Raw genomic sequence first — 20875 nt, 5'->3', positions numbered from 1 at the left:
AGAACTTCTAAAGTGACAGAACTGGGTTGAAGCATTCGGTAAACAATCTTACCAGGACTATAAAACTGTCTTAAATGAGTTGATAATTCTCATCCCTGCTTAATGGCAGGGAAAGGTTGTGAGGACTTACCAAACAATGTAAGAAATTAACATTCTTCCAATAAAAATATTATGACCGGCAAGGCAGCCTGCAATGTAATTTTTAAATGTTGAAAACACAGGACCATGAAAAAAACCAGGCCTATTTTTGGTACCTCACATTGGTGTTCATGCTATATACAAGGACAGGTGTAGAAAGAGGTAAATTTTACAGAAATTGATGACATGTTTTTGAATAGTCATCAGGTGATCACCAGCCCTTGATATGCTCTCTGCATAGAATTCAGTTCAGTATTTGACCAGCCCTAACCGCTGCTTTTTCAGCTCTTTTCAGTCTATTCTGAAAACACATCCTTGCAGGATGCCAGGCTGAAGCCCCAGAGTCAGGAACAGGAGCGACTGCTACACTATGCCAACTCTACCACTCTGTATATGAATGTTGTTTTTCAAGCAAAGCTACTGCTTTTATATTTCAAGACTTCTAAACAAGTGTGATTTCCTTATCTAGAGTTTTACAGTCAGCAAACTAGGTTTATGAACTATAAATTCCGACACTGAAGGTAAAAGCTTAAGAGAGTTAATCAAACAAGACAGAGGATGCCAAAACTGAAGCTGGAGGAGAAGGCAGCCCACAAAACCTCTTGAAGGGATCCATGACAACAGTCATCACTGAGATGAGTTACCTGCAGTTCCCAAATCCATTCTACCACTGGCGTTTGCAGTGACTTTATGTTCAGTAACATTCCAGCCAAGTTGCATATAAATCCTGTCAGTCTTAGACTGAGTTTTGCTATAAACAATAAAATCTGCTTCCTGAATATCCCGAAGACAGGACAGACAAACAGCAGAAACAAAAACAGTTCAGTATATTTTACTAATAAAATTTTCAGACATCTGCTATGTCAAAGAATTGGGGCCACATGGAAAATAGTTTAGTACCTATAATCCATTATGTTTTATGTTCATGGTTGTTTTATTTTTTCTGGCTTTTGCATTCAGAACAACATTCATTTATTATCAATGCACTTTTCCAGTCACATATTTGCTTCTTCATAAGAAAGTCTTAGCAGAAGAGTTCAAGATGAAGAAATTATTTTCTTTTCTTCAATTTTTTTTTTTAGTTCAGTAACCAGTGATGAATCTTATAAAATCCCATTACAAGGCTGACTGCCATGGTACAGAAAATTAATTAACTTACCCTGATGAATTTGTCATGAGACAAATTACTAGGACCACTGACTCACTCTCATCTTTGCAAATACATCTTTGGAGCAGAGGCACAGCATAACAGAAATTACCAGCATATTTTTTGCAATGGTGGTTTTTATCTGGTTTTGTCAGTAAACTAAATAGTTAACAATGTTCTAGCATACCTGTCATTTAGCTGGTAATACTGCTAGACCAGAATTCAAATACATAGGAGAATAAAGTCCACACGATCAGATACAGGAGTTCTTCTGAAAGACCACTCACTTCCTCCTGCAGCTGAGTAAATATGAATTTAGATGCACCAAATAAAGAGACTAAACACTGACTAATAAAGGAAGAGAGGTGGGTCTAATTTTATGTAGGTTTACGCACACAGTTCTTAAATAATCATAAATATATCAGTTTGAATGTTATTTTTATCTTGATTTCCAAAGGAAATAAGACTCCTTGATTCTGTTATTAAGTGGTGGTTGCCTCTCCCTGACTGTCCTCATCCTTCACTTGCAACCTTGCTTACCACTTCTGAAGTTGTTGGCTTTTAGTCTGCAGTTGACAATGGGGGAAATCTCCATTACACTGAAATATTGCTATTCCCAACAAAAATAGCAGCTGGAAAGAGCAGAAAGGCTTATGTTACTACTTCCACTATTAGAAATACTGCAGTACAAGCTTGGCATTCACCTGTTCTGCCTGACCTCTCCGCCCTGTAAGCACCCACATAATGGCAGAATAATTAGCCCCCCGACATCAGCCACAATATGTGCTTTCTCCCAGCTGGTTAAGTAAAGGAGAAAGGAGAAGTGCTGAAAACAGGAAAAGAAATTGAAGCTATATGTGGAGAGCTAAGGGAGATGAAAGTATTTAAATGAAGGAGAATTTGAGATTGGCAGGAACAAAGCAGTGATGGAGAAGCCCACACACACGTGTACCTTGGGGCAACCTGACCTGGTGGGTTCTGATGCTCAAACTACAGAGTGATTGCACAGCCTGGCACCAGAGGGATCAACAGCTAATATGCACATACTGAGCTCTGGTACTGAAGTAACAGAACAAGGTTTGCTTTTCACCTGGGCTGGGAAAAAGCAACACTGATATAAATATGTTTTCTTCAGAACTGATCCAGAGAGGGAAGGGCTGTGCTACTTTGCTACAAGGGCTATATTTAAGACAATAAAGCTGTGTTTATGGGTAAGTCCTTTAGGTACCTAAATCAGCATTAGATATCACTGCACATATTTAGGTTGGCTTTAGAGACCATTATTTTACATTTTGCACAACTAAAGAATTCTATCTAAATTAGAGTGCTAAGGTTAATAAGCACAGGTTAATGCTAAATATAAGCAAACACAAAGGCTTAGCAGATGTCACCCTTTTGCATCCATTCCAGATCAGGGTACTGGAAAAGAAAATGATAATATATGGTATCATCATTAAATATAATTAATATATCTACAGCATTTTCCTTCACTTTTAGATTTAAAAGCAATTATAAAGTTTCATTACTAGCAGCAGAAATCAGAATGGAGTGACCCCTATTCTGCAGAAAATGACACAGAATTACATTCAGCTGGGCTCTGAAGTACCAGCAAAGACCTATGAAGCACATTGTGCTCCTGAGCAGCTCACAGACCATGTGCTGGCATTTACTTGGCAAATTACATGACTGAGGTTACTGCATCATACCAAATGATGGTACATTAGAATATTACAGTGACAATCTTGTAGTTATGATACTGGACTTGGAATATTTTTGTCCAGCTCTTGACTCTGCTACAATATTAAGCAAGTTATTCAATATTTTTTTTCTCCTCAGTCACTTATCCATAAAACAATGGAATTTTCTTTTTCTATCTGTCTGTTCATGGACCAGGTGCAGTCTTGCATGTCTACCTCAATGCAAACAACCATTGTTTATAGCATATTTTTATCTGTGTTGTGTTTTAGGATGGATTTGGGACATTTTGCAACCTTTTCTACATTGCAGGTCTACAGCAATGAGCTAATGTGGGAAAAACATGTCAGCAAAACATGGAGAAGAGACTTAAAAATGTCTCCTACCTGCACAGGTGTCTCCAGAGTGTAGATATGCTCCCCACGCACGTTGTAGAACTTGACAAGTGCGCTTTTCAGCAGGGAACCATTGCTGAGGTCAACCAGCTGGTTCTGCTTCTCCATGCCTGCTACTGCAAGCAGGTCTCCTTGTGTGCACCACTGTACCACCACATCTGAAATCACAAAGATGGTCTGCAATAACCACTGACTAGGAACAACTAGGAACAACTGGAAATGCTGCAAAGTGACTTGAACAGATAAAACATGGTCTCAAAAGTTGCTTAAGTACTTAGAAACCTACATCCTTTCATTGAAATAGTAGAAAATATGCCGCAAGTGTGCTTTTGAGAATTACTATTTTGTAAATTGAAAAAAAGAAGTGTAAAAAACATAATTTTCCTCTCTGTGGTGAGTCTGAGAATGTAATCAGCAGCTGGTCCTAAACATCTAAGGACAAGAATTTACTAGAGATGTTGAAACGGATGTGGAAGATCCTACATACATACCCTTTGGGGTAAATAAGTGGAATCAAGTTAATATGCAGATGAATAATCTTACCAAGAAAACAGCAAAAAGTGTTTGTCTGGTAAGGCCTATAGTGCAAAAAAGCAGAATATCTGGCAATGCTTCATGTTCTCACTGGCTGTCAATATAACTTTTAGCATAACTCAAACTAGAGTTACAACAGTATAACATGAAACTAAAACTACTTTAACTTTTGTCCATAAATACATATGGCCTCCATATCATATGTTTTCATTTGCCAACATCATACAAAGATGATGAAGGCTATGAAGAATCTCTCTTATGACAGAGACTGAGGGAGTTGGGCTTGTTTGGTCTAGAGCAGCCTGAGAGTGGATCTCATTATTATCTCAAAGGTTTGTGCCGAGAAGATGGTTCCAGACTCTCTTCAGTGGTGCCCAGTGACACAGTGAGGAGCAATGGCCTTAAACTAAAGCACAAGAAGTTCCACCTCAACATGAGGAAGAATTACTTGACACTGAGGACAGCTGAGCACTGGAAGAAGCTGCCCAGGCAGGTTGAGGAGTCTCCCTCTCTGGAGATATTCAAAACCCATCAAGACAAGTCCCTGTGTAACCTATTCTAGAGGGCCCTGCCTTGGCAGGGGAGGTTGGAGTGGCTGATACCCAGAGGTCCCTTCCAACCTAATGATTCTGTGATTCTGACTTGTGAAAATCTACTCAGCTGCTTAGCAGGACTTTGCTGGAATCACACAGGGACTCTCTGACTCTCATATACACAGATATTAATATACATATCAATTACTTCTCTTACAGGCACCTCATGATGAGGGACATTCACAGCTTAATTTGAGGATGCTTATTTCAAATCCTTATATCCTCTAGTTCTTTGTCACACTTCTAGAGTAACTCTGAAACAGTATTTTGCATTTCTGCTGGTGTTTCAAAGGCAGGCTTGCATGTTCAAGGAATACCAAGCTAGTCTTTAAATCTCTTTACTCTTAAACCAGAGGTGAAAGGCATCTATTTTGTGCTGAGACTAAATGAAGGTAAAGACAAAACTTTTATGCTCTGGGATGCTCAATCTGCCAAGAACCTTTTGAAGACACTTGTGGGCGAGAAGCTGTCTTCAAATGAAGAAGCAGGAGAGAAATGAGAGTTGGCAGGAAGGATCTCAAAATTGTTTCAAGTTGTCAACTTGTCATTTTCAGGGACTTTTATGTGCAATTTAAAATGGTTTTATATTATTTCAACTTTCTGATATTTCTCATGGGAATTATGCTTCTGTACATATCAGAGGGAAGCTGCATGTTCCTCAAGGTAATTTTTCCACAGCTAGGCATTGTATGCCTCTTGTTTTCTCTTAGTTTTCAGCCCTCTAAGTAACCAACAATGAGATTTAATTCATGTTTCTTGGAGAGGAAAAAGATAGGCATGTTAGAAATAAACAAGGCAAGCTGCCTCAGCCCCACTTTTGGTAACTGCGTAACTATGGAACTACTATAATGAAAAAAACTTTCTCCTTTGGCAGGTAAAACTTCCAGCTGATCCCCGTGACAAGAGGTAGAGGAATAATTACTTGTCCAGCAGTTTTCTCTCTCTCTCAAAGTCCTAGAATTAGACTGCTGCAAAGGCAGCAAAGGGGTGCATGTGGGCTGCACATCCCCCCAGGACAGTGTGGCTGTACTGATATGCTTGCACTGCCAACAGGATCTTCAATGACTACTGGACCTTTACACAAAATAACTGAGAAACAGGTTCTCAGCACCAGCACAGAGATTAAAATTCACATGGAGGGTTCATCTAGGGTAATGGTCTACAAGTGAATCAGTGGATCAGTCACCCCTCAAAACTACTTTCCAGACATCATGGGCATGTATATCAGCAAATCTTGAACACAGAGCACTGTAAATGTGCAACAGCTCTGCAGGCAGTAGTTGTGGTTAACTAGAACAAATAGTAGATGTAGCTCAGCAGTTCTGCAGGTAGGAGTGCACTGAGAATCACACAGTTAAAAAGCACAAAAAAAAAATAAAGGATACATCTGAATACTTCAAGACCTCCACTAGGACTGAAAAAACTACCAGGGCTGTTCAAGCTGGATGAAAAGAACTTTTATTTGGGTAATCAAATTACCAAGATTTTTTCCTCGTCAATTTAACAGAAACACTCCCAGTAAAATGATGGCTCTGCAAAACTAGCAGAATATATATATGCTTGAAATAATTTCATAATTGCCTACTTTAAAAATACATTGAGTAGCCTACAGCAGCCTATAAGGGCAAGGATATCTGCTGCAGAGACCACAGCACAATACTTTGAGATTTTAAACACAAACACATGAACAAGGACTTGTAGACAATACTGAAGACCATACTTTGTGGTCTCACACATTCTTGCCTGTGATAAAATCCAGTAAAATTTAGAGTCACTTGACAAAAAAATGAAGATATAGGAAGCATGAACATCTATATAAAACCAGGCATAAAATACTTTCCACTGTACAGTGCTTAAAACAGCAGACAGTGATATCCCAATTATCTTTTTGTCTCACACACATTCCCAATCCAGTAAGATGCTGCATGTTTTTTGTCTACTGATGAAAAAAAATGTGATCCATTTATAACTAATAAAAATATTCCTACCCTATCTACACATTAATATTTTGCTACATGAGGGTGACATACTTAAGGGATCTTTTTTGCACTAGTGAAAATCAATGGGGAAAGAGAAACAGGACAGATATCCTCAGCAAGACAGAGCCTTGCAACTCCAAACAGAGAAGAAGATGGAGTTTGTTTCTCCTACTGCTCTCAGCTGAAAGCTAGACTAGACGACAACTCAAGACTGCTCAGTGCCCTAATTACTCTAATACTGTAGAAATGCTGAGCAGACCCATTGGTCATTATGACAAGAGCTTCTTTAAGTTGGCCCCAGTTTTCCACACTCTTGGAATCCTTTCAGCTGATAAAGTTTTCTGGATTGTAGGTTGTCTCAGGGATGTTGCATTGTTGTAGGGATGCTGCATTTTGCCACTCACACATTTCTTGTGTTGACACAGATGGAGAAAGCAATGGAAAAGAAACCTCAAAGCTGAGGTTTTTACCTCCTAAGACTACTGTATGTAACAAATAACCCAAAAATTGTCGGGCTGGTGTTAGGGCAACTTTTCACCAAAAACATCCCACTATTTCAGGACAGCTAAGAGTTTGCTCCAACAGTCTGATACTCTCTTCATCTAATTTAAAACTAATTTACCTGTGGAGATGAAAAAGCTTCAGTGCAACCTGTATTTAAGTATGTGCCCATGTGCTGTATTGAATTAAAATGTCTCTGCAGGCAAAGCACAGTAAATTGCACAGAGAGTGCTGGCAATGTAAAGGACATTTTTAATAGGGAAGGACAGTAAAAATTTCAATGTGAATTAAAGATTTTACATGGAATACTGATTGCACAAACACTGATGCACATCGCTTAGAAAAATGTATAGTAATTAATCACTGGAATTTTTCCTCTCTCAGAATAACTTGCCTCTTGACAATTAATAATTCTAGCAGGTTTTCAATAATTGTGAGAACCAAAGCAGCACAGCAATTTGTGCCAGGTTACCAAAAGCATGGAATACCTTGTGAATTAGACATGCAAAGAAGGTGTAGCAGAGACATTCACACAAAGAACCATAATCATTAATGCATTCTGCTGGAAAACTGCAAAACAGATCAACTGCCCTACAAAACTGCCACAAAAATACAACCTCAAAAATATTGTGAAACATTTTTTCAAACACAAAACTCCATCAGCCAAGACCTGCTCTTCCTCCAGCAGGTGTCACTGCTGGAAACAGCAATAACAGCACTGAGGGCTCCTGGGTTAAGGAGTGAGAGCCACAAAAATCTATGCACACATCATCAAAAATACAAGAAAAACAGGGCAGAAGAGAGGGAGAAATGGATTCCTTTTTGTACCTTTCAACCCTGAGCGGATGATAGTAGGAGACAAGTCATCATAATTGTTCATTAAACTGATGTCTCCTGACGTGAAGCTGACAGTAAGTAGTGGCTTGGTGTTCTGCACCGGGACAGGATACGCAGCTGGTCCATCTGCAAAACAAGGCTCTGAGTGAACAAAAGGTAAACAACCAAAAATAATCACATCCAGGCAGAAACACACTGTACTTCAGCCTACCTCCATCAGAAGTTGTTCCAAGCCTCTCTACCTGCTTATTTCTGCAACTTCTCTGGGCACAAGCAAAGCAGATTTAGCTAGTTAAGCTTCTCTGTTTCTGTGAAACCTCAGTGCTTTTATTTTGTCAGTTTTTACTGCAACATATCCACAGTGATTAATGCACACACTATTATGTTACATACTGGTATTTTTCAGTCTTTCTCCATTCTCAACTCCCCAGAGTGACAAAAAATTGAAAACCAGTGCCTTAGAAGGCTTTCTTGGAACTCCAGTTGAAAACCAGCATGATGAACAATACAGTGACATTAAAAATGATTTGTTCTATACACTTTTTGCTTGGGCAGGTACTGGCTACTTGTCTTGAAGTCATACAGAGACATTTTAAGAACTTCTAAGAGAACATACTGACCTTTCACAAATTACTGCATTCTGAATGCCTATGCAGCACACGAAAAGATACCTGCCATTCTGCATAAAAGGATCCAATGCACCCAAAGGTAGAGGTGAGCCCAAATGGAACACATGGCTTTAAAAACACATGGCTATTTCTGCAAAGTCTCTGGTCCTCTGAGCTTGTTTTTCAGCTATTCACTAAAATTCCTTTGTTCAAATACTTCATGACCAATATTGCCATCTGTAGCTTTTGCTGTTTAACTCCTTCTGTTTACAGTTTCTGAGAGGAGATGCTACTGGTCCCTGATTAAGTGCTTCTCAAGGCCTAGACATCATCTTTCCAGTCAACAAAAAAGGCAGAACCAGTTAAGAGTAGTAGTGCCTCCTGAACTTGTAAAAAAGCTGATGAGAAAGCATTTTGGAGAAAGATGTCTAGTAACTAGAACCTCCGTGTGTATATAATTTAATAAGAAAATCCCAACAAACTTCTAGTCCTTCCTACACATCTGTGTGAGTCAAAGGCTTGTCACCTTTGAGAGGTTTATGCTGCATCTGCTCTAAAGAAAACACATCATGTTTGGGTAATAATTAAAATAGGCTTGTAGGCTTGTAATGAGTCCACCCACCCCTGACTGACTCAGAAAAAGCGAACACATTTGGATCATTTAAGATCTCATCTGTGTACTCTGCAATTTCACCATCTTCCAACTGGAATTTTTAAAAAAACACAACAAATAACCAGGAAAAATACAATTTATTGTTGTTGTCTGTCTTGCTTTAGGAACTTACTAGGTTGAAGCTTGCTTCTTTCCTTCTAAGGTAAGAAATCTTACCCAGTACCAGAAGAGGTATGAAAGCCAAAACAAAATTCAGTTTAAAATATGCTAACATTTTACCAGGTGATCAGATTATCTTCTTTCAATATTTGTTAAATATACAAGCTTATTATATATGGTATATTTCACATATACTGCAACAGTTTTATTTTTGGTCTGAATCCAAATTAGAGTTAAAACTGCAAAAGTTCTCAATTCAGAGGTTCAGACCCAAGATGCAAAGTGAGAATTATTTTTTAATAACTGTTACATATTTAAAATTTTCACTGTGCAATCCTTGTTATATAAACTCAGTTCTTAATTTAGTTCAGGCTTTATACTGTGGAACAGAGGAACAGCTTACCTAGAGCTTATAAACTGATCAATAACATCAACAGAAAGTATTATCACTACCTGAATGAGAAGGGTGGCACTGACTGTGCATGGACACCTAGGCCTCATAAGTCTTCTCTACTGATGATTTCCAAAGACTTTAAAATCAAAATATTTCACCAAATGAGTTGTATTGAGACTTAAGGAGAGGGAAGGATTTATTCCTGACTCAAACTGGCAATGTACTCTGAAGCATGTGAATTAGTAACTCCAGCCAGCTCCAGTCACCCTGCTTCCACCCCGTGTAATTGCAGGAAATATCTTCATTTCTGAGCCTTCTGTGGTATTTATGGAACTCTTTATGTAAGGACTATGAAGGATGGGACTATAACAACGAGCATTACAGAAATCCTATGAAACACAGATAAAACTAAATATATAGTACTTTACCCCATGTCTAGTACTGCTGTCATTTCACATGAATCTATGTAATAGTGCATTAATTTCTGTGGCTGCACTCTGACTACCTCCATACACACAAACCACTGCAATACCTCATATCTGCTTATCAGTGAAACTGCCTCTGTTTATTGTTTTTCACTCACCCTCACTGAAAACTTATCAAGCTTTGTGTTGTTATCTCATTTGTGCAAAAGGAGGCAGAGCAGCACAGATGAGGTATGACCTGCAGCAAGGCTGGTGGCAGAGCTGGGAACAAACCCACTCTCCCTCACCAGCTCTCTGCTCCACGAGGCCACCCTGCTGGTTTTGTAGGGCATGACAATGCCCTGGCATTTGAGATGTCTTCACAAGCACGTGCAAAGCTGAAACAGAAGGATGTGCACATAACCCTACCTTGTGGTGGGGAATAGTCATCAGAGTCCGTGTCACTCTCGCTGCTGTCCTCCACCAGGAAGCTGGGGTAGTTCCAGGACATGTTGAGGATGCCATCTGACTCGTGAAGGAGCACGTGGGCCAGCATTCGGCCATGGCAGTCCATGACAATAACCTGTCCATCAGCAGTGCCAAACAGGACCTGAAAATAACACAACAGCACTCAGTCCCACCAAATGTCAGCCACAGGGTTCTCCTTCAGATGCATCGTGCCATTAACGAGCTATAATGGAAATTAACGGAGAGCAAAGCAGCCATGCACGTGAAAGGATGCCAGAATAGGACATTGCAATCAAAGATGAATGTAAAGAATGAAGTTAAAGCAGCAGTTTACAGGTAAGTTTGTAACATCTGTGGGCAAGTAATGTTTCATGGTGGATGCACTTCATTCACTTTAATATGAGACATTAGACTTTATTTGAACTTGATCATTACCGCAATTAAAGTGAGCTGGCAGAAAGGCTACCACTGATTCTTTAGTATTCTTGGCTAATAAACCTGGTGGCAGAAACTGAGGTCTGCATCAGCCATAAAAATATCAGAAGAAAAGACATAGCTGACAAAAGTAAGGTCCTAGAAAAGACTTCAAATGGCTTGTGAGAAATAGAAAGCTGAATAGAGAAGGACAGGTTATTCAGTTGATGAGCTAGAGAAGGTGGGAGAACGTCTTCCAAAAAAAAAAAAAAGGAAAAGAGGCAAAAGCAGTTTGACCGGTCAGCTGGAAGCAGATTATCAATTATCATAGGCCAAGGGGAAGGAAATGTGCTGCACATCCAAGAAGAGATGAGAAGAGCTTCCACCCACCATTTCAAACATAAAATGGGTAATTCAAGTTTTTTCTTGCACTTAAATAACTCCATAGCCAATCATACAAATTGAAGTCCGACTGACTGGAACCTGCAATTTCTTTTTTAATAAATTCTTCTTGAGGATTAAAGAAAGTTAAGATCCTGCATATTTGATGAATTTTAGGGAAAAAATCAGGAAATAACGACTAATAAATCCTGAAGCAATAAATGCATTAGCCAAGGCTGTTGCTGCTATCACATAACTCTGTATGAGGCAAATACACTTTAAAGCAAGTTTAAAAGCACCCATCAACTTGAAAACTAGCCAGCATTAAAAATGAAGCTAAAAGGAAGGTCAAATCTTACACTTGCTCTTCAGTCTACCACCTATTTCCAGGACTTGTAAATTTAAAGTTCTAACAATTACATGCCCAGATTAGAAATTCACCTAACCTTGTATCATACCTTTAAAAGTGGTCAAGTGTTTGGAGAAGAGTAAAAGATCAGGAGCAGTCATCTCCCCTGCACGCTCCTGTGGCTTTCAACAAAAAAAAAAAAAAACAAAAAAAAAACCAATCCCTCTTCTCTGATAATTGATGATTTCATTTGGCAACCTTTAGCTTTTCACACTGAAAGAAACATGAATAATTGTTCCCTACTTACATTCTTAACACTGGTCACAGTTTTACAGACCTCTATTATCTAATGCCCTAGTCATCTCTTTCCCAAGCTGAAGAATCATAGCCTACTTAGGATCTCCATGTACAGTTGTTGTTCAAAGCCTGCAATCATCCTCAGTAACCTCTGCTGTCAGAGGTCTTCTTTTCTATCTTCCTACTGAGAGGCTGTGTCAGACTTGCAGCATTCAATGTGTGTATTGTATCAGACTTACACAATAGTAGTCTCTGGGGAAGCAATTGTCATTATTGCACTTTTTAAAGTTTCAGAAAGGAAGAGTGGCTTCTTAAGTCTTAGTAAAAAACAACAAACAACACAAAAAACAAAACTTGAGAAAAACAATGGAATTGTTTCCCATTATAAAAAAAAATAGAAAAAAAAATCAGTATCTAGCTGCCTTAACTGTTTTCATTACATGTTACAAATATTTTTGTGTTAAATAGTTGCTGGATTAAAAAAACAGAAGCTGAAGTTTTGCTACAAGCCTCAGAAAACTATTCTTAGACGTAAAAGCAAGAACTCAACCTTTGTTCATCTCACACTATCCTCCCTTGTGATCCCTTATTCTATTCTTCCACTTGTATCATCACATCTCCTTTCACACTTTCATTATTTCCACATGCATGATCAGTGCACAGCCACTTTCACCATTCCCTTTCAAAACACAGCCACTCTTTCTGATCTCAACAAAACAAACTTACAAAGGAAAAATCCTACCAGTTCTCACTGCTAGCTTCTCACACCACTCTTCAATCTAATATAGATTAGTTTTTAACTAGTCTCCTAAAAGTTCTACAACTGCAAATACCGAGACAGAGGAGGTGAACCTCTATTGTTTCTGAAAATAGCAGTACAAGAGTCTGCCTCCTAAAGCCCTGTAGAAACATTTTATAATTGAGTAGGGAAAAAATTATTTGGATTCATCACTCAACAGTTCAGTCTCATCTCAATCTAAAGCTAATTCTTTTGAGTAGCACTGCCCTCAAATAATTCAAAATTATGAAGTAGTCAGTAATTTTCAATTCAGAACAGCTGCATGTCAGCATCTTAATTCTAGCACTGGAACTTGAGAGAGCTCTTTAGCAACATAGAAATATCAGAGGGCACACTTCATCTCTTCAGCCAGGCTGTAGGTTTCAAGGAGCAGCTTTAAGTTTCAGGGTTATTGTAGCAATACAACCTTTAAGATGAAAGCATTTATCAGCCTGATAGTCCTGCTGGCTGAACTCCTGCTGAAGCTGTAAAAATGTCTAATGGTGTTATCATCCATAACATTACTCAGGTTATAAATGCCACACTCAAGCTACTTATGTCAGATGAATAAAACTCTCTTGACCTTCAGACAAAAGGTTGAGCCACAGGATATCCCTAAAGGATCTAGCAGAGAAATTAAGAAGTTACATTTTAGATACTTAAATTAATTTTTTGGGGGGTGTTTGCAGATCTAGGAGGTCAGACAGAATGCTGGGAAAAGGTAACAAATTGCAGTAGTTTGTTAATCCTTGAACACAAAAGGTAAGTGATAAAAAGAGTAATTAAAAAACCCCACCAAGTACTTTTTTTGAAGTGTTTCTTTGGTCCCTTTTTCTGTTCTTCCCTTGATTCATCTCCTCTCCTTTCATACTTATTATTACAACTGTTCTTACATTTATTACCAATTGCAGAACTGCATTTGCAAAATATGGAAAATCTGATAACCAAATACCTAAAATCACCCAATACATTCTGAGTGTGAGTCAGTACCACAACATAAATACAGTATGTCTTTACAAAATATCAAACATGACAAAGCCTACGCTACTGTAGCTGCTTAAGTCACAAATCCTGTAGTGCCCAGATGTTGTGTGCTTTGAAGGGAAAACTGTGATAAACAGCATTGGGATAGCACACACAGTTTTCCAAGTGTACCAAAAGTTGAAAGGTGGGTTCAGTTCTGAAACACAAGCTCAGTTCTGTCTTAATTCTCCATGAAACCCAAGCTTGGGGTGATTCTTATATATTATAACAAATCTGAATAACACCCTTCTCTGGAATGTGCTGACCTCTTTGGTATATGAGCTAACTTGAGATGAGTTTTACTACTACTTTTGATAAATTAATAGGTTTTTCAACTAAAGACTTTTATCATCCACGAAATTCAGTATTCCAAGACTGCAACCCCCTTAAATGCCCAGATATCAAAGACACTTCAATTAACAGTCTGAAATACAACAATTTCTAAAAGACATATGGTAAGCAAAAGATGGGATATTTTGCTCTGAAATATTCCTCTTATGATGAGATGAATATTGCAACAGCCAAGAAGCTAAAAATCCAGCTCAAGAGGAACAGCTTGGATGTGCTGGGTGGTTTTGCTCCATATGGATTTGCTGCACTCTGCAGCTCCTGTAAGATCTCTTGTGATGCTGCAGTGCTCTGGACCAGACACAGGACCAGCAGAAAGTGGTTTGGCAGCACTGAGATGCACAAAGCTACAATGGAATGACCAAAGACCTGAAGGTCCAGCTCAGGAGATCAACTGTTTTGTAAAAGTTTAATTTTCTAACAGCAGTGCATTTTTTTGAACATAACACATTTTGTTGCTATTTAATTTGGTTTAATACAAGTAAATTGAACTAATCAACAGTAAGGATGCTCAAGCTTTATGATAATTGGAATACATATGAGGAGTAGAAGGCAAAATTATTTCCAACCTCAGGTTTCAGTTGTACAAACTGAACAGTCAATACTGTTAAAGAAAGATATCAATAAAACAAGATGCCTCTCTTCATGACATTTAGTACTAACACTGAAGGTTTCTAATGTTGCTGGTTAAACAAAACTCCCAGGAAATCTAATCAATACATTTTCAGTACAGGGGCTGTCATTCTGCATCAGGGAAATGACCAAAGCTTTGACTGAAGCTGAAGTTGAAGCATTAGAAGCTGGATTTGCTACAGCTACTGGAAGAAATATAAAGCCATTGGAGGCTACTTTAGGGTAGCACTTTTAAAGTGAGATACTCCAGTATTGTATGCTGAAATGCTAAAAAATGAACATGTGTCTGTTTTACTCAAGCTGGCTCAGGATTTTTAACAGATCCTCTCTGACTTTTTACAAAGCACATGCATCTGACAACTCACAAACACAAAACAACTCACAGACTCCACTAATTAAAACAGCATTGAAAATGAATTTACCTATCTCCATCCTAGTACAATCTGATTCTTAAAACCCAAAATTTTCACATACAGACGGAACCTTCCTTGTAGCACTATGCAAGGTGCATGAACAGGTTGTATCTAAATTCCTGGACACACTGAAACATTCTGTCATGAAATCTTAAGTCTTCCCTAAGAATCTTATTCTTCCTTAAGATGTGGCTAAGCTGTCAGTAACTCCATTGAGCAACTTCTCAAGTTACAGATCTTCCTTCTCCCACAGGGCAGGTAGCAGCTTTTGGTTTTCAACATTCTCCACGGTAGTACTTCCAAAGTTTGAAGGATTCCTGTTCCTACCCACTTGGCAAACCTTGCCCTTTCAGTATTTTGTTTTACTCTCTGCTTTTGTGTGTGTGTTTGGCACACACATCTGTAGCAATCTTGGTGTCATCCTACTAGGCTGCATCAATGCTCGGCACGGCTCTGCATTCGCAGCTGCCTCATTCTGTTTTGCTTCACTGACCTTCAGTTTCTCAAAATTTAGACTTTTTATGTCTCTTCTTCAGTCTCCTCCCTCATCTTCCCCCACAGAAAAAACTAGGTACCTCACAACGTACACTTTGCAAAAATGCTAATAAGGTCAACTGTTTTACTGTCAGAAGATGCTGAGCAGTTCAAGAAGGAGGAATTAGTTCTGTTTGCTCTGATTTAGCCACTTGGACAAACATTAGTATTTATGATAGGAACAGCCTTCACAGTTGTCAGCATACTGCCATCATACTAACAAAGATAAATCTATTTTGTTGATTCAAAATTAACTGAACTGTAAAGTGATAAATATACAAAATGATGGATCAACCTTCTATTTATGCAGATAGGCTTAGTAATGAAGGAAGTACAGGGGAAATTATTGCCTTTAATTATTTTCATTCATTAGCTTAACAAAAGAATGTCAGGCTTAACTACAGCATTCTGCAGTCCATTTAAATGTAATATTAGCATTTTGCATTCCTTGGGCTTTTCTTGTTTATTGTTTCTCCATCACAAAGCAGGAGACAGTGCAGCAAACTCCTCTTAGGATACATTAAAAAGTGAAAGTTTGTTTTTTCTCAGTGTCATATTTCTGGCTTTCTTTCTTTTTGCCTCAAAATACAGAGAGAAATAAAGAAAAGTAGAGTGAGGGAGACAGCTAGTCTCCTGCTGAATACTTTTTATTTCCATTAAAAATTCAGCCACTGTAAAATGATTTCTTGAACTAACACAGAAAGAGATATCACTAAAATTCACATACAAGCTCGGGGGGAAAGCACTAGATTTTTCTTGACTGTCTTTACATCCAAAAATCTTAGAAGACTCTGCTTCCTTTGGACATGAGGAGTTACCAGCCTGATACATGGCTGGTACAGCCCAGGATCATTCAGCTAACTGCATATATAAACATACATAAGCAGTGAAATTCTCATTCAAGGCCATTAATCCTTTCAAAAGCAGCCCTGGCTTAGTTACCTACTTTTAGGCTTCTTCATTGTCTCCTCTACAAAGTCCACAGGATCTAGATAACTCTTACAAAGCCATCAAATGAGAGGGCAAAGTAAACGCATCAGAGATCTTAATGACAAATCCATTTAATAAATATTGAAATACTAAAAACTGGGGATTCAAACTGCACTGGCTTTATTTCTTGCTAAACTAGTATAATGTAGCTGAATGACTGTAAATGAGATACAGTCTTGCACGCCACTTCAGGAGTCAAAAATATAAGTAGTCTTAAAAACAGGATCTCAAGCTATTAACTACTCTGGACATACGGGCATAGAAGCAATTGTCCAGGCAAAGATGTTATATGAAAGCATTCTGGCAAATCACAGAAAAACTGATTATTATACATTCTTGTAATTATACCTGGACTAATTCTGACTCATATATTCCAGGCACACACATTTCTATATTCCTCTTTGACTCTCAAGACATTTTTCAAGAAAGCATCCTATAGCAATTCGATTTTTAAGTGAAGAGTTACCCTCCTATATAGTGTTCACTGTATTAATGATATGCCTCAGTTTACTTAAAGTGCAAAAAAATCACATTTGAAGAGGCATACAAAATGAATAAAAGGCCAACAGCTGAACGACTTCTACAGAACATCTTCTGTGGCAATTAACTTGGACAGGACTCTAAGCCTGAACCACTGAACTCCAACAGCAGAAGTACTCTGGAATATTCTTTGAGCAGTGCTGTTTTCTGATTCCCCACAAAACTGCCAGGAAAGTCTGTCTCTGAAAACACATATTCTTCACAGATATGCAATTATACATAGCAACTAAAACAACATCTGGTGGGAAAATGCAATTAGTTTTACCAACAACCACTCAATCAGGAAAAGAAGTCAACTGATACACTTGGCAGTCTCCTGCATTATTCCCAAGTCAGGTTTTAGTTATTTCCTGAAAGATATATTCACTGCTGAAGCTAAAATCCCATTCAGAGCTTTAGAAGTCTGAGAGTTTCTGCTGGGGTTTTGTGGTTTGGTTTTTTTCCTAATTGAAAATAGTATTACATAGAAACAAGAGCAGCACTCTCAACCAGCGAAAATGCAATACAAAGCAGTTTAGAAGAAATGCCCTTGTTGTTTTGAATTTCATAACACAGAATCAAGAAGCCCCTGGGTTAAGCTATATACTAATGGAAGCTAGTCCCTCAACTTCTGCCCTCTTCTTCTAGGTCTCAGGTGCTGGCAGAGAGCAGTAGCTCAGTGTGGTCAGGAAATACATAGAATGGGTGAGGTCAAGTGTAACTGAGTCAACACGGAGTCAGGCTGAGTAATAAACTGTTACCGAATGAGACACTGAAGAAGAATGACTATTCTCTTAAAAAGCAAGGGAAGCAAGGAAGGATTAATTCCTTTTCAGCTTGCCAATAATCCCTCAACATCTGAACACTGACAAGAAACTGGCTCCTGGACAAAGAGAGCTCAGGTTGAACCCATGCAGGATGAAACATGGATGGGAAAGGTTTTGAAGAATAAAGAGATATTGCTCCTGCTTTCCATTGGTATACTATCTCTTTCTGTCAAATCAGTAGAAAGACTATGTGATACCACTTTCCCAAAATATCACCTTTCCTCTGCCATTTACTATGAAACTTGGCCTTGCTTTCCCAGACAAAACCTAGCGCAGAAATCCACAAATATCCCCCACTGAGATTCAATCACTCTAATCCCTGTTTTCTGCACCAAGGTTTCAGGCTATTTGCAGGCTTGAAGACATCTGACCCAAGTTCAAGACCCCATTTGGCTCCTGGTCTTCTTGGTAAAGTTCCAGAAAATTGATGGATTAAGTACCAGTGATGATAAAGTTCAAATCAACCACAGTGGCAGCTACATTTCTTTTTGAACTTAAAAGACCACAAAGCTCCTGATGAACCCACAGGATACTGGGGCTGAAGTATTCTCAGCCAAGTGGCTTTGGCAGTGGAATAATGGCCTCTTCCTGAAAAATGTTGCAAAACTCACAGTTTGGAGAGTTTTCCTTCTGTAAGAATTATACTTCCACTCACGTGCCCTCTCCTGACCAGTTCAAAACCTGAACAAACAAAGCAATTTTCCTACATATGACCTCTCCTTAGAGAGCACCTTCCTGCAGAAGGTTCATTTTTTTCCCTACACTGCCTAAAACATAGCACAAGTGCATGCTGCTCCCTCACAGAGGTGCACTGCAAAACCTCATTCTTACTATTTGCCTCAGGGCTGAAGCATAGCACAGAGCTTCAAAACCACAAGTTCAAGTAAACACTCCCTGTCTCAGAGAACTAGAGACTTCAGGCTATATAAACAAAATCTTTCTGTACAAGTGCCAGCAAGGTGAGAGGAGAGGCAAATGACTTTTTCTTCCTGACACCTCCCACACAGAGACTGGTCTTGTTTCTATTTGCATTCATCTTTACTTTGCTGACTCAAACATTGATGCTTCAAAAATGTAAAACAGCACCAGGTATAAAAATGCTAAGTGGACACATTAACTGAATAGCACAAGTTTTCATCTCTCTCTCTCCATCTCTTGCTTGTCACTGCCATCAACATCCTTCTTTCCTGAGGGAGGTGAAGAGATGGTAGAATGTGCAGCATTTAAACTTCAGATTCCAGTCAACTAAAATAGCAATATTGCAACCTGAGAGTCATAGGGAAAGTGTTACAAGGTACACTGTTGAGACTGATCTGTACATCTTAGTACACACTATGCTTCCAAAGGGATGTAGAAATCCATTCAGGCATTTGCTTTTTGCACTAACAAACATCAAATACCCTGTCTACAAGGACAAGCAAAACATTAAAACAGTTGTATTACTCCTTTCAGACAGAGTCATTAAGAGAAAAATTTCTGTACAAGACTCATCTGAAACAGCCTTGACACAAAACACTGCAGGAGCGACTGAGAGAACGAGCCATGATGCCATCAGCCCATAAACAACCCCCATGTTACAGCTCTCATGACTAGAGCAAATGGCACCATCTCGTTAGCTCTCACAGAGCCTTGCCTCTGCAGGCTGGATGAAGAGCATCCAGGGAAAGATTAGGCAAGGCACAGATGAAGCGAGTGGGAAGAAGAAAGCACATTGAAGTATCACCTTATTGCTCTGTTCCTCCAATTACCCGCTCAGTGACTGTGCAGTACAGACTAGGCTTTCTGGCAGGAAAAATTTGTCTGGAATAAACCCACAGATAGATGCCATAGCTCCTGAAGCCGTGCATGAACCCTAGAGGCTCCAAGGAGAACATTATTGTTGCCTACCCTCCCCAAAACTCAAGCCAAAGCCTAAAAGGTCCTCATCTGAGCACAAAAATCTGCAGTGTGGCTGCTCATTGCTAGTGAGAAAAGGAAAGCGCAACCAAGAAATGACACAGTGCACCAGGGAGTTTTCTCCCTCCTTGTTTTTGAAAGCTGTATTCTCAGCAGAATAAAAAAAAAACGTACTTGAGACAAAAAGGCAAAGAAAAAACAATGCTAATACAACCATACAATGATATCAGAAAAAAGGGGAAGGAAAAAAAGGGGTATCTGTTATTTAGGAAATAGCAGCACAATACAGCTTGAAAACAACATAATGATGGGAGAAAGGCAGGCAAAATAACACTTAAAATTCACATTATTTTTCCCACAAAATCTGTCACTATTATGTACCATCATAAAAATCAAGTCCCCCAAGTAAAGAGCAAAAACAAAGTGTTACTGGTTTCCAGTATGTATAAATATATAAAACAAGAATACAAAGTCTCTGCAAAAATATTTAAACATTTTCCATTTATATAAACCCCCCCCACATATTTTGTTTACAAAATGCTGAAATAGCTTAGTAAATATTTACAGAGCCCTTAGCACAAGTAAGCAGAAATCATTAATTTTAATAGCAAGTTTGCCACAAAGGTTTGAAATGCTTCTAAAAACAGTCCAAAATATTAGACAGTTAAGCTATGATGGGTTTTATCTGTTTGTTTTATATAACAAACGGATTTATCTTGAAAGACAACTGAAGTCTCCTTTCCCTGTCCTCATTTTTGCATTTTAATGCTGCTGCTCAATTATGCAGCATGCAATGTTAAAATGCTTATATGCGATGTAACCATTGTCTGCAGTCCTTGTGGCTTGAATAAACTGCCTGGTTAATTAATGACACGTCTTCAATGCTATAAAAAGCCTCCAGCCATTCTTCCCAGTAATCTGAGTAATTCATCCATCAATGAAAATAAGGCTTTCAGATCTTCCTCAACTATCTTTATCTTAGAGTGCAATTTTGAGGGGCCCTAGTCA

General features: G+C 38.6%; 1 protein-coding gene across 1 annotated transcript in view; it reads right to left on the bottom strand.

Moving 5' to 3' along the window:
• TULP4 (TUB like protein 4) overlaps positions 1-20875 on the bottom strand; it is a 149417-nt gene that overhangs the window by 27466 nt on the left and 101076 nt on the right. The window contains 3 exon segments of the mRNA XM_056486944.1: positions 3367-3533; positions 7811-7945; positions 10427-10607. Of these exon segments, the coding sequence (XP_056342919.1) occupies positions 3367-3533; positions 7811-7945; positions 10427-10607 (483 nt within the window).

This window comes from Oenanthe melanoleuca, chromosome 3 (genome assembly GCF_029582105.1).
Source record: "Oenanthe melanoleuca isolate GR-GAL-2019-014 chromosome 3, OMel1.0, whole genome shotgun sequence".
Lineage (NCBI taxonomy): Eukaryota > Metazoa > Chordata > Aves > Passeriformes > Muscicapidae > Oenanthe > Oenanthe melanoleuca.
Note: the sequence above shows the minus strand (reverse complement) of the source record. Positions and strands in the feature narration are given on the sequence as shown.